Source organism: Lepidochelys olivacea (genome assembly GCF_965140295.1).
Source record: "Lepidochelys olivacea isolate rLepOli2 genome assembly, chromosome: 12".
In the NCBI taxonomy this organism is placed as follows: domain Eukaryota; kingdom Metazoa; phylum Chordata; order Testudines; family Cheloniidae; genus Lepidochelys; species Lepidochelys olivacea.
Window position 1 is genome coordinate 1,798,399 of NC_140422.1, and position 14,685 is coordinate 1,813,083.

Below are 14,685 nucleotides of genomic sequence, written 5' to 3' on the forward strand. Positions count from 1 at the left end.
ACTTCGGAGCGAGCCTGCGCTTCTGCCAGACGAATAAAACACCAGCTCCCCTCTCTTCCTGGGGGAAGGCGGGCAAGCAGATCGGAGGCACGGGCTACTACTGTTTGGCCAGGCTGACGTAAAACTGTGATGAAACGTTACCCACGCGAGTGCCAACTCGCCCCGCCAGCCGGGTCACTGCTCCCAGTGTCCCTGGTTTGCCCTGGGGAGGCGAGACAGGACAGCGCTGGGTGACACCTGGTGCAGAGCCGAGTCAGAATGGGCAGGGCTCTGGACAGCACAGGGCCGGACGGGAATCCCACGGAAAGGAAGGTCCTAGAGCCACAGCTTGGCTGGCGGCCTGCTCGCTGTGCTGCCAGGCTGGCCCCGGGGAGCAGCCCTGGCTAGTTACAGCTCAGCAGCAGCAGGAGCTGCCCCTGCCCGCCCTGCTGTTATTCTGGCGGAGGAGGCTCCCTGGGCTCGGGGCGGCTGCCAGGCCACAGGCAGCCGGAGAAAAGCAGAGGTGGCAGCACACCCAGGGAATCACTATTAAACTCCACAGCTTTCCCACCCATCTCCTCGCCCCACCTCATCACCTGCCTGCTCTACAGCTCCGCTCTGGCCCCACGCGCTTCCCAGGCTCCTCACTCAACGATCCCTTTGGGGACAGATCCTGCGCCCAGTTAGGACAAGGGAGCTACTCTGGGTTTACACAGGCACGCGAGCGTAGAGACTGGCCTTCTGCCTCCTTTTCCCTCTTCAGGGCATGCACCACCACCCTCCCTGCTCTTCCCTGCCCTCTCCCTCTGCCTCTTCAGCAGTCCCCACACCCTTGGCTGGCCTTATTTAGGGCAGGTCTACACTACGAATTACTCTGGCATAACGACGTCACTCAGGGCTGTGAGAAATCTGCCCCCTTGAGCCGGTCGGCACAGAGCGTCTTCATTAAAGCACTTCGGCAGCAGAGCTGTGCCAACGCGGCGTTGTAAGCCCACGCTGCAAGGGACTGGCCGGATCTACCTTTGTAAAGTGCTGCATAAATTCACAGCACGCCAGAAATGCCTCGTATCAGCTTGTTCCTCTGGTGCGGCTATCTAGGATAGAAGTGAAGCAAGGCCAGGCGCCAGCTGAAATAATTTATCTCAGCTACGTGCCATAGCTGCTCCCAAGCAATGGCGGAGCAGCCGCTGCACCTGGCTAACCTGGCTGGTTTTGTGGTGATATTTCAAATGCGTGACAAAAGCCAGAGATTCTCTCACTCACGTTAGCTTGCTGAACACATCAGTGACCAGCTGGTCCAGGACAGCGCTCAGGCTGAGGTGGTCCTGAAGGATGATTCGCTCACAGATCGTGTGGACCAGCCGGTCCCGAAGGCCACTCTTCCGCAGAATTGTAGGACACAGATTCTGGGTGGTATCCAGCACGGCCTGCATAATAGCCTGGGCCATAAATCAAAGCAGAGGAGCAGCACTGAAGGAGGGTCACTCTCGAACACAGCTTGGTCAATGGCCTATGCACCTGCTATGTGCTTAACCCACCGCACGCAAATATTACTCCACGAAGGAATAGCCCTCTACAGCAAACGTGTCAAGAGCAGCCAGAGGAGCTGCTGAGTTCTGAATTGTGGGCTCTCCTCATTTTTAATATGGAGACCACATGCCCCATCATGCAATGCTCCATCTTGATTTGAATGGCCTCCCAGCAAGTCCAAGACAGAACAATGCATGCTGGACCCGTACCCTCCACCCCCCACACTGCTGTATTACAGGTGACCTGCAAAGGAAACCAACAGAGCTTGTGCCTTCTTTCTGATGGCTGAGGGCAGAATGGAAGGGTTTTGTTTGTTTGAAATTCAGGTCTTGTCCTCCTGTTTATCCTGGAGGACTCTGGAGGTCTGGAGAACTAGGTGGTTTATGACATCACAGCTCAAAACCCCTCCTTTAAAGAGAAAGAAATCCATCTTCCTGTGCCATAAAGGAGCCAATCAAAAAGGGCCCAAGCACAATGACCCCTAAAGAGGAGGGGGAAATCTCCATCCCAAGGGAGCCAAAGGTGGTCCTTGGGCTAACAAGTTGCCACGTGGCCCCAAGCTGGCCACAGCATGGGCGGATCCCCTGCCCACCGAAGAGGGGCGGGTTTTTTAAATAAAACAGGTCGGGGTGCAGGAAATGTATCTGCAGCTCATGGCTGTTCCCTTGCAACAGGCAGCTTCCTCATGCCCCCCCCAGGCCCAAGATCTCAGAATTTAAAAGAATGAGTCATTTCATTCCTTTCCTGGCTGTTGGGGGGAAGCTAAGGGTGCCCTCAGATGGGTACTGCAGGCCTGGCTTTAACCCCTGAACAACACATTTTTGCACACTTTGCACTTCTACTGCAGGAAGAAATCCCCCCCAGATGTGCCCTCTGTCAGCTCTTCCGCACCTACAGCTGCAAAAGTGGATTTGATTGCGTAGCAGCAGGTCCGTTTGAGCCGGAACCAACACTTCCCTCAATGCCAAAGGCTCTGTAAAATGTATAGGGCGTCACAACACAGGCTGGAGCTCAGCCTCACCTGTACAAGCTGTAGCCCACCTCCCATATGCAGGGTGCGAGTCCAGGGGTCATGTGATGGGAGCATGCGACTCACAGCCAGGCCTGCTGGGGAGTTTGATCAGAGACTCTCTCTAGGCTCCCTGGCTGAGGGCCTGTGGAGAGCTGCAGCCAAACGGGGGTGAGTTTGTGTGTTTCATTTTGAACTGTGTTAATACACCAGCCCCCAGGGAGATGTTATTGGACACATGAGCCTAGGTGAGGTTCTTGGGGATCTTAAGCAGGAGAAACAGAGGCAGCAGACAGGCCTGATCCCCAGCTGGGTAAGCCCCTGCTACATAGCACCTCTCAGTGCTTTTAGCCAGAGCTGAGCCCTAGGGCAGGAGCGGGCAGCCAGCGGCCTCTACAGCAGGATAGCCTTGCAGAAGGGAGCGCTGGCTGAGAGCCTGCCCTGTTCTGGCTAGCTCAAGAATTGCCCTTGCACGCCTCCTGGGCCAGGCTCTTCTCTCTGTTATGCCAGTGAAAAGCCCAGGTAAATCCACAAGCCTCTACGGAGGGCGGTCGGATTATTTCAGATTCATGCCCAGGAGTTCACAGCACCGTAGATCCAGGGAGCTGGCGAAATGGAATCAATCGCACAGCAGGTGGGAGACACAGGAAGAACAACAGTTACAGCACAAAGTCTGGGGGGAAGCTAGAAAAATAAAGGAAAAGCCTGGAGCTAAACCCCTTCACCCTGAGGGGACGTGGGCGACGGCACCAAGTAAATGCATCGTCACCCCCAGCACTGGCAAGTGTTCCCGCCTCAGGCTCCCAGCCTCGCTCCCCTATGTGTTCACAGCTCTGCCTGCCAGCTGCACCACTGAGCACCCAGTCAGGGGCAGACCGATGGACTCAGCTGCCCTCACACCTGGCCTCACCCCCTTCACTGCACGGCTAATTCAGGGCACCCCGGAGAAGGGAAGCGAGCAGTGACGTGGAGGCAAAAGACGAGTGCTCAGCACCCCTCTGCATGGCCAAAAGGTGCGAGAAGGGGGTGAAGTGAGGGAGATTGTCCCTCCCGACAGGCGCTCCTCCAGCCTAGCAGAGGCACCAGGAACCAGCCGCGCTGCCGTCCTCCCGCTTTACAAGCATTGCTCAGCCTGTTGCATCTGATCACGCCAAGGCAGGTGGCATCACCCAATGCACCACCTTGTGGCTGATCGGCAAGAACCACGGCACCCCCTGCAGTCCAGCCACCTACCTGGATCTCCCGGCTGCAGGCCTGCAAGGCTGCTTCAGTCAGACATTCCAGCTTGTGCTGCAGTTGGCAGTTCTGGTACGGGGTGTTCCCGGTCTCATACAGGAGCGGCAAAAGCTGCGATGGGAAGAGAAATCCCAGAGGTGAATGGACACAGACAGCCCCCACTCTCCCCAGGAAGCTTTCCCCATCAGGGATTTAGCAGAACCCTCTGAACCCTTAGCCCTTCACTGCAATAGTATTTGCCACTTCACATAAAGCAAGCCTTAGCCAGGGCCTCCCCCTCCCCCACGGCTCTGAGTATGCCCTCAATCCTGCCCTGCTGTCCCAGTCCTGGGCTTCCCACGGCTCTGCCAACACCTGTCACTCCTGACCCCCAGCCTCCGCTGTGGCAGCCCTGGGCTTCCCATGGCTCTGCTCACGGCTGCAGGTAGTGAGGCTCCCTGAAGCACGGAGCGCTACCCAAGGTCAAAGGGTGGGGCAGCTTCACGGCCTGCCCTGCAATCTCCACTTGTCACCCTGAGCTGGGAGCTGAACCTGCCGCTCCAGACGCTCCCGGCCTCTCTTGCGTCTTGAGCTCTCTCTTTAATCCCTGACTCCCTCTTGGCTCTTTGCTGATCGCTCTTTATTTCCTGGCTGCTGCCTATTCCTCTTCCCCTAACAGATAGTGTGAGGGCAGGCCACATTGCTCCCTGGATGCTGATCCCCTCCTTATCCCTTCTGGCTTCTTCACAGCGTTGACAGCATCATCTTGGATTAAATCTCACTGGAGCCCTTCACCGCCGCCTGCCCCCGGAAGCCAACAAGAATCCTCTTGCGATTATCCCACTGCAGAGACATCTAGGCACTGAGTACAGCCATTAATCCCTTGGGGTTTGAGAACCTGCCTGGGTAGTACCAGCCCTCAGCAGAGGGGGCTTAGTGCCAGGAGAGGCAGAGAGAAAAAACTACCACCACCACTGAAACAGGTGGGAACCAACACAGGGACCGTTCCCTGCGGGGCCCCCTTCCGGTGTCTGCTGGAGCAATGGATGGTCAGACTCGCTGCGGGAACTGCGAGAGTTTTTTCCTACAGCTCCCAATAATTGTTTCTCAGACGGTACAAGGGGCTGACTGTAAAGCAGGCAGGAATTGGAGCTGCTGCTGCATGGGCCTATCCAGGAGCGAGACTGGCTCCAAGGAACAAGGTCCAAAAGACACCTCTGGGGCTCTTCCCCAGGAGTTGCACGGACCCCTGTGCTCACTCTGAGCCGGTGTGGAGGGTTTCTCTCTTAGGAACAATCCCCGTCAGTTCCCCTCAGGTGGGAAGCTACAGACAGCGCCGTCTCAGCAAAGTTCACACACGCCAGCATGTCAGCTAGGATCCCTCTCTCCTGCATTACGGTGTGCAGCTGAAGGAGAGTGCGGACACTGCTCCAGCCCAGGAAACCAGGGTGGGTAGCTCCCCACTGCGGAGCCAGGGGCCCAGAGCAGCCACCCTGACAAACTCCTCTCGCAGGGGGCAGAGGCAAGGCCCTGGCCATGGGAGTGTCCAGAGTGGTGTTTGTTATGCTGATGGTTTCCTGGCCAAGCAAAGGGGTTTGTTTTACTAGTGGCAAGATTATTAGAAGGATTTTTGCCACCCATTGCTGAGATCAGCCTTCAAAGTTTGAGAATTTCCTTCATTTTTTCGGTAGTTTCAACATGGGGGGGGGGGTTGTGGGGCACAGCTGCCTGCCCAAGGGGTGCAGGGGCAAAGCCCCTGGTGGTGTCACTCTCCTCAGGACCAGCCCAGGAGAGGAGGTCCCTCCCTAGGGATGTGACAAGGTCTGCAGGAAGGGAGGCAGGCAGATGGACCGTGGGGAGCAGCACATACCGGGCATCCCCTGGCCCTCTCTGTGGCTCTCCTGAGGTGCAGATGAGAAGATCCCCATCTCTGCAGATCCCAGGGGCGCACAGAAGCAGGCAGCCTCTTCGTGGGAGGGGAGCCCCGTCCCTGCAGATCCCAGGGGTGCACGGAAACAGGCAGCCTCTTCGTGGGAGGGGAGCCCCGTCCCTGCAGATCCCAGGGGCGCACAGAAACAGGCACTCCCTGCATAGGGCACCCGGCGCCTGATGAGCCTTCAGAAGCTTGCTGGGGCCTCCAGTCTGTCCTTGACAATAAAGGGAGACTGGTGGGGCCCCACGTGAGAGAGTCAGGAGGCCAGTGCACCCCAGGACCACCCACAAGCCTCTCTCTGGCTGCCCCTCCCCCTGGGCCACCAGCCACCCAGCGAGCTTGGGAAGAATGCCAGCCTCCAAATGACCCCCTGTAGGCTCCTCAGGATCTGCCACTCCCCGTAAGCATGGGGCTGCGCCAAAGAGATATGGAGGCTTGCCCCCACTCCCCCGTGTCACAGAGAGTCTATAATGAGCAGTGCATGGACGGTAGGAGGGGTGCAATGCCAGGATTCTGCTCCTCCCCGCCCCATCTGTCCTTCCCCTGTCCCCAAACTCTCCTCCGCTTCCAGCCCACACAAAGCAGCCCCGTAGCAGACCCAACAGAGCGGGTACTGAGATTGGCAGGGGCCTTCAGGGGCTCAAGAGCCATGAAGCTCCTCTCCCCCATTAATACATGAATCCAATTAACTTGATTTGCTCCCCACTCTCCATGCCCAGGCTAAGATCTGGCAAAGAAAATTCTCCTCCTCCTGGTTACGGGTAGCGAGCACTTTAATCTCAGTGGGCTCATTTACCAGCAGCTTACCTGATTGCCCCCAATCATCATTCATGCTCGATTTGTGCCACCCCCCTCCCTGATCCAGTCACATTTCTAGCCCTGCACCCCCTGGGAAAAACCCAATAAACCCTTCCCTTTAACCCTAACCCTTCCCCTTCCCTTTAACTCTAACCACTCCCTTTAACCCTAACCCTAACCATTCCCTTTAAAAGCAAAGGAAAGTTTTGTTCTCCAGCAGCCATCCTATTTGATCCAGCTGTGAGTCAGGCTCATGTTACTGGTCACAATCTTACTGGCTTTTTAAATCAGAGTTAATCTTTTGGCCCCCTGCGGAGAACTTGGCTAGGGTAATCACTTGCTGGTTCTGGGCTGCGGCCAAAGACTTGAGAAATTCTCTGTTTTGAGGGTGGCCATGGTCCAGGTCATGGCACAGCTGGAAGAATGACTCAGCCTCCGCCCCAGAGCTAACGTCCCAATGGTCCTTTGTCTGTGGCACCAGAGCCAAGGAGCCAGTTTGGGGTTTGTCGTGGAAGGATTTGACTCCGCTGACAATAGCGCGGCTGGGCCTGGCTGCAGCCTGCAGCTAAGGAGCAGCTGGGCTGGGCCTGGGAAGCGGGAGGACAGAACACACAGAGCAACAGGCACAGCTTGGAGACTCACACTGATGGACAGGTTTGCTTTCCGAATTGCTTCTTCTGCACAGAAGACACTGGCTTCCACCTCTCGGCCCAGACAGGCACTCAGGATGTCAACGTGCTTCTGTAGGCTGGTGCACATCTCATTCACCATCTAGAGCACAGCACTCGCGTCAGTGTGTGACTCACGCACACCCGCAGGCCCTCAGGAAAGCCAGCCTCGGTGGCAGAGCACAGGGCTGGGCGGAAGCAGACCCAGACTCTCCCTACCTCTGACCTTGGCAAGGCCAGTTAACCCCTCCGTGCCTCAGTTTCCCCATCAGGAAATGGGGTTCATGGCACTCACCCCGGGGCTGGGAGTGGTCCTTTGTTAGTGTGCAATGCATGCCGAGAGCCTGGATGGGACAGCCTATGGACCCTCCAATCGGGATCAGACAGGCTGGGGCCCCAGCATATGGGCAGGAAGCAGGCTCAGAATCAGCAGTGGGGTTTGTCCGTGAGTTACCCCTGGGATCCCACAGTTCTCTCTTCGTCCGGCCAGGATCTCTCGTTCTTCCCCTGTTCTCCCAGACCATACTGTCCCTCCTCTGGCCTGGCTTCTCCAGGCTCTCCCCTGCTTCATACCTCACCCAGCCTTGGCCTGACTCTCTTCCCTCCATCCCTCCCAATGGGCCACTCTTCTTCTTCTTCCCTGATCTTCCTTAGAGCCCTGTCTGCCTTCTTCCCCCACCCCTCCTTAGTGCCACGTCCCACGCCCGCTTTCCCCGCACTACCCTGCAGTGATCCTCCTCCTCCCACCCCAGTCCCTGACTCTCCCCTGGCCAGGCAAGTCTGCAGCAGGGAGTGTGCTCACTACTGCCACTAGGATGGCAGGCATGCAGGGACAGCACTCAGCCCCTGCCACCGGAGGGACTGCAAGGAAATGCACACAGAGCGTCTAAAGCACGCTGGAGCCCATGGGGAAGCTTTCCACCACTGCCGTGGGCTTCCAGCAGGCCCTGCATGTACACAGATGTCCAGTGCGCAGGCAGGTACTGGACTTGACGGCTCATTGCCTTGGCTGGCAACGCCCACGCCCTCTGGCCGACCCCTTACAGAGAAGCAGGCAAGCGTGGCTGGCCCGGAATCCTTCTGACCTGTTCCGAGGAACTGGTGACAATTCCCTGCTGCAGCCGGAAGGTTTGCTTAGGCAGGGTCCGCCGCATCTGATTCCTCGCCAGGAAAGACTGCATCTGCAGCAGGCAAGAGGCCCAGTTAGCAGGAAGGGTTGGAGGCTGAGCTGAAAGGACCAGTTCCCACCGCATGCCAGCCCCAGAGATCTACCTTGTGGACAGCCTCCTCCGTCTTCTCCGGATTGCTCCGATAAGCCTGAGTCATGTCGCTCATGGGCAAAGGCATGGATCGCAGGGTGTAATTCCTGGGGGGTGACACAGCTGGAGTTAGCATCACTGAAACAACCTGGACTTGGCTGTGCTTGCCCCAGCTCCACAACGAGAACAGAGCTGGGATGGGTCCGGCGGGCACCCCGCCCCCGTCCATTCTGAGCCCACCGCATCCCCACAACACCTTGTGCTGCCGTCCCACCCACAGGGGACGGGGGTTGTTGCTGCATTCATCCCCCACCAGGCAGAGAGCCCTCAGCACCTTTGCAGACACCTACAGGCCACTTGGCAACCTTCAGCCTGAAGGGCCAGTACTAAGGGCAGAGAGATTTCCCCACCAACCCACAATGGCTCCGTCTGTACCCCTTTCAGCTGCAGCCCCACGCAGGGTGAACTTCGCCTCTGGAAAACAAACTGACTTGGTTCCGAAGTCTTGCAGAATTGCCTGGGTAAATAACAGCGACACGCTGCACTCCTATAGCACCTGGCCACTGGGGAGCTCAGAGCCCTTCTCCCTCTCAGGGGGCTTGCCCATTTTATTGGCCTCGGCCCCCAAATGGCCACCATCCCCAGGCGGTCTGAGTGCCTCTCAACAAGGAGGTTAGCTCCTAGTCGTCCCTGCAGGGAGAAAGTTATTGGCAGACTGGACTGTGAGGGGGACGGTTCAGTGATTTGCCAAAGGTCTCACAGGAAGCATGTGGGAGAGCGTCTTCACCGGGGAGTGAAATTCTTATCCCCATCTCGCAGGACTAGATCTGAGGGGCAGCGCCACACCCGAGTTCACACAGCATCTGTCATAACTATAGAGGGAAGGGTAACCACCTTTCTCTATACAGTGCTAGAAAATCCCTCCTGGCCAGAGGCAACCTCCTGTTACCTGTAAAGGGTTAAGAAGCTCTGGTAACCTGGCTGGCACCTGACCCAAAATGACCAATGAGGGGACAAGATACTTTCAAATCTGAGGCGGGGGAAAGGCTTTTATCTGTCTGTGTGATACCTTTGCCGGGAACAGATAAAGGACGCAAGCCCTCCAACTCCTGTAAAGTTAGTAAGTAATCTAGCTAGAAAATGCATTAGGTTTTCTTTGTTTTGGCTTGTGAAATTTACTGTGCTGGAGGAAATGTGTATTCCTGGTTTCGTGTCTTTTTATAACTTAAGGTTTTGCCTAGAGGGATTCTCTGTTTTAAATCTGCCTGTAAGATTATCTTCCATTCGGATCTTACAGAGTTGTTCTCTTATCTTTTTTTGTTCTTCTAATAAAGTTCTGTTTAAGAATCTGATTGGGTTTTTGGGGTCTTAAAAATCCAAGACTGGTTTGTGCTCATCTTGTTTATTCTCAAGCCTCCCCAGGAAAGGGGGTGTAAGGGCTTGGGGGGGATATTTTGGGGAAATAGGAACTCCAAGTGGTCCTTTCCCTGATTATTTGTTAAATCACTTGGTGGTGGCAGCATTTACTTAATCCAAGGGCAAAGACTTTGTGCCTTGGGGAATTTTTAACCTAAACTGGTAGAAATAAGCTTAGGGGGTCTTTCATGTGGGTTCCCACATCTGTGCCCTAGAGTTCAGAGAGGGGAAGGAACACTGACAACGTCAGAACTGGGCACACATCCCTGAATCTCCTCTGGCCGCAAGACCCCCTCTCTCCTAAATCTCCACAATGCTGCCAATTTTCTATTGCACGGACACAATGCTCAAAAATGGAAAGTGAAGCAAACCCAGACTACGTCTGTCTTTCCCCCATGTAAAAGAGAGACTGTGATTGGATGCACCGGCTACATTATACTGTGAAGCCATGAGACGGCATCACAACTTTGTGTGCCTTTGGGTTATAGATGGTTTAGGGTCACAACTTTGGATCCAGGCTTGGATCAGAAATCTCTGATCCAGCTTCCGCCCCATCTCCAGTGTGTGCTATTCATTGTAATAGAGCGGTGATTTTCAACCTGGGGATCCGCAGACTCCCAGGGGTCTGCAGACTATGTCTAACATTTCCAGAGGGGTCTGCACCTCCATTCCAAATTTTTTAGGGGGAAGTAAATGAAAAAGGTTGAAACCCACTGTAATAGGCAGAGAAATCCAAAGGAAAAAGGTAGAGGACTTCAGATTCCCAGCGCCTGTATGATCTTGCTTCCTCCCCACTCTCCAATGCATTATCACTTCCCAGCTCTGCACCACAACCAAAGTGCTCGTGGGAGAAGAAATCCTTTCACGGTCTAAGTGGGCATTTTTTCTGTAAAGCCTTTGGAGGCGCCTCACTGTCATGCTGTATGCGGGCAGCAGGATTGTTTGCAGGAAGGCTGGTCCAGTGGGTAACGCACTAGCTGAGGCCCTGGGAGACGGAGCGTCTCTGCTCATCACAAACTGCTAGGGTGACCCCAGCAAGGCACTGAGCCCCGAGTTCTCCATCTGTGCAATGGGGATAATAGTGCCCTGCCCACAGGGCTGCTGGGAGAGCTACTGATAAAACGCACTGTGTCAGAGCCACGTGTTATTGACACCACGAGCCACGGAGCACAAGGCCGCAGGCCTCATCCGGGTCAGCCCACACGCTCACAAGTGACTCGTGATACTGGGTACCCAGCTTGTGACACTTTGAAGGGTCCCACTTTTTAGGGCTGCAAATTAGAACCTTTTAAGGCGTCTCGTCTGGGGAAATCTAAAGATAGCGGCACTCCCCCGTCACTAGCACCTTGGGGTTTGTCCGCATGAACACTTAATTCACGGCAAGCTGGCAGGTAAATCCACCATGTGCTAACCTGTCACACACTAGCTGTCAGCGTGGACCACGCTGCCTCGCACACGAACAATGTCCTAGTGTGCTTTAATCTATGCCCATTTCAAAGCTAGGCAGATCAAAGCGCACTGCAGAGCATCTAGCGCAAAGCAGCAGCAGGTCCACACGGACACATAGGGTACATCTACACTGCCAAAAACCCCACGGCTGCCAATCTCAGAGTACAGCCCTACAGATTCAGGCTTGCACTGTGGTGCTAAAAATAGCCATGAAGCAATTCGGACTCTCAGCCCCTCAGATCATCCTGTCTGCCAAACAGGGGACGGGCTGAAGCTTAGCTCATTAATGGTCAAGCAGCACTCTGAGATCTGTGGCTGCAAGATGGTAGAGAAGGGTGGGGCATAGCACTCGGTTACACGGGCTCTTCCCAGGCCTGCCTTCTAGCTACAGCACCTTGCACATCTCAGTTTCCTCTCGCATCTGGCTCATGTCCTGCATCCAACCAGCTGCCTGCCCACCCTCTTCCCACATGCAATTAACGAGGCTTCACTCCACCACAGCCAGCACCTTGCTTGCCAGAAGCAACACGCTCGACACAGCCTGTCCCCACTGCCTTGATGGTAGAAAAGCCAACAGGCCAACCCTCATCCCAAGGGCGAACCCACCTGTGCTCTAGCCTCCTGGCATCTGACTTAGACCCTGCTGGTTCTGTTAGTATCACCTGTCTAGTTTCACAGGGTTAGGGGCTGGTGGGAATCCCTTCCGTGAACGATCCCAAGGTCCCAACATAGAACTCCCTACTAGGCAATGAAATCTGCATGTCACTGAGGAGTTAAAGCACATGGTTTACACCGTCCCTACCTTTCCAAAGCACGGGCAACATCAAGGAATCCATGGGCCGTGGTGTTGTTTCTGTCCCAAATTACTGTCCTGGGAAGAGAAGAAAGAGGGTGAACCCCAGTGAACAATTCCCCCTTGCAAGGCACTTGCTTTCAGCATATTAGAAGTACAGATTTGTCTGAGCCAGGAGGTTGCACTCCAGATACAAAGTTCTCCAACATTCAGCAGCTCAGCCCACTCCAGAGAGAGGGGCTCACTGCACAGATTGGGTCAGATCCTCTAGCCCAGCAGCTCTTAACCTTTCAAGACCGTATACGCCTTTCAGCAGGCTGATTTGTCTTGTGTAGCCCCAAGTTTCACCTCACTTAAAAACTCCTTGCTTACACAATCAGACATAAACATACAAAAGGGTCACAGCACACTGTTACTGACAAATTGCTGAGTTTCTTATTGTTACCATATAATTATAAATCATAATTATGATTATAAATAATTGTTACCATATAATTGGAATACAAATACTGTACTTACATGTCAGCGTATAGTATATAGAGCAGTATAAACAAGCCATTGTATGAAATTTTAGTTTGTAATGATTGCACTAGTGCTTTTTATGTCGCCTGTTGTCAAACTAGGCAAGTATCTAGTGTGACAAAGTTCCTTCTCTACCTTGGTGGGTCTTGCGCTTATTGGCGGATTTGCTCGCCTTGGAGCTTCGCGGCAGCCCTCAGCTTGGCCGTTTTTCTGAACCCACAGTCCAGGTCGACGACTCCTGTGTCTGACCAGGAGTTGGGAGGATTTGGGGAGAACCCGGGCCCGCACTCTACTCCGGGTTCCAGCCCAGGGCCCTGTGGAATGCAGCTGTCTAGAGTGCCTCCTGGAACAGCTGTGTGACAGCTACAACTCCCTGGGCTACTTCCCCATGGCCTCCTCCCAACCCCTTCTTTATCCTCACCACAGGACCTTCCTCCTGGTGTCTGATAATGCTTGTACTCCTCAGTCCTCCAGCAGTCCGCCTTCTCACTCTCAGCTCCTAGCGCCTCTTGCTCCCAGCTCCTCACACACACACACACACACCACAAACTGAAGTGAGCTCCTTTTTAAAACCCAGGTGCCCTGATTAGCCTGCCTAAATTGATTCTAGCAGCTTCTTAATAGGCTGATTAGAACACCTGCAGCCAGTCTTAATGGTCTCCAGAAGGTTCCTGATTGTTCTGGAACCTTCTCTGTTACCTTACCCAGGGAAAAGGGACCTACTTAACCTGGGGCTAATATATCTGCCTTCTATTACTCTCCTATAGCCATCTGGCCCGACCCTGTCACACTAGATGAGATGCTGTACCCTCTGGATGACCTCTGTGTACCCCAAGGGGTATGCGTACCCTTGGCTGAGAACCACAGCTCTAGTGTAATGAGCAGCTCCTTCCTGAGCTGCTCAATCCAGGCCAAGGTTTAAGGAGATCCTGTATGGCCCATAGGCTGTGTTAGTCTAGGAGCTGGAAAACTCCAGGGGCTGACTGAGTCAATGAGGAATTCTCCTTATACAGAGCACAGGCCTGTCTCTTCTCCAGCATGAGGGACACTAAAGACCTGAACTGCCCTCAAGTTTTGGGGGGCTGAGAGCAGGGTTTTGGCTGGGGTTTAGAATGGTGTTATTGGACTGGCTGAACCCATCCCTTTGGCTAATCTCTCTCTGGGGACTTATCTGGCCCCTCCCTGCAGTATCCCAGTACCTCCAAAATGAAAAGTGGAGTGATTCTGGGAAATGGAGCAGCCCAACCCATTCAGGGACTTTCCGGTGAGTTAACATCCATGCTGGCTGCAGGGTGCTGAGTGGGGTCTCCGTGAGATCTCTTTGCTCCACAGCGCGTGGCTGCTGTGTCCGTTTCCAGCGAGAACCCGCCACCAGTCGCCTGCAGAGGCTGTAGAAGGACAAGGCACCCAGGGAGCAAGGGATGATACAGTGAAGCCACCACTGCTGCCCTGCCAGGCGGGAAAGTGAGAAGTGAGGAGGGGCAACATGCATCTTCTCTGTCATTCCAGCAGCACAGCACAATCTCACCAAGGGCTTGGAGAGCCAGGCAGCTGCTGCAACGGCCCATGCACCATGTCCCCAGGAGGCGACCCTGTTGGGCTCTGGTGTGATCACTCACCATGCTGGCGGGGCTGGGTCAGGGAGGCCTGCCCTGTGGCAGACTCTGTGGCAATTCCAGCAGCTCAGCCACAAGCAGTAAGCAGGGGACTGTATCACAGGCCAGATGAGCTGCCCTGCACAAGTGGTGAAGCCAAACTCAGGTCACGGCTTTTTGAAAGCTCTGACCCTTCAGCTGGCATGTGCAATGGGCTAAGCAGGTGTCCCTGGCCTGGGGTTGTTAGCTTCAACAATCGCCCACTGCAGAGAAGAGAGTCCAAATCGCACAAGAGCAGCGTCACCAATTCTTGGGATGCATCATGACTCCTGTGAGCTTTGGTGTCTGTCTTAAAGCCCCCAGCTCCTGGAGTCATGAGATTACATAGACAATCTCACCTTGCATTAAAAATACATTTTTTTTAAAAAGTCTCTAGCATTGGTGGTTGTGGAGAAAAGCATGGAAACGCGGCCTGCATGCCACCTACAGGCCTGGACACCAGGCGCCAAAGAAACCAAA

The 14,685-nt window shown here is 54.8% G+C and overlaps 1 protein-coding gene across 2 annotated transcripts in view; it reads right to left on the minus strand.

The window, feature by feature from the left end:
• Positions 1 to 14,685, minus strand: part of CARMIL2 (capping protein regulator and myosin 1 linker 2) — a 138,545-nt gene that overhangs the window by 47,952 nt on the left and 75,908 nt on the right. For both annotated transcript variants that reach the window (XM_084644406.1, XM_084644407.1), the window contains exons 22-27: positions 12,059 to 12,127; positions 8,405 to 8,498; positions 8,218 to 8,313; positions 7,107 to 7,235; positions 3,752 to 3,865; positions 1,243 to 1,418 (exon numbers count right to left, since the gene is read on the minus strand). In XM_084644406.1, the coding sequence (XP_084500532.1) occupies positions 1,243 to 1,418; positions 3,752 to 3,865; positions 7,107 to 7,235; positions 8,218 to 8,313; positions 8,405 to 8,498; positions 12,059 to 12,127 (678 nt within the window). The remainder of the gene's footprint in view (positions 1 to 1,242; positions 1,419 to 3,751; positions 3,866 to 7,106; positions 7,236 to 8,217; positions 8,314 to 8,404; positions 8,499 to 12,058; positions 12,128 to 14,685) is intronic.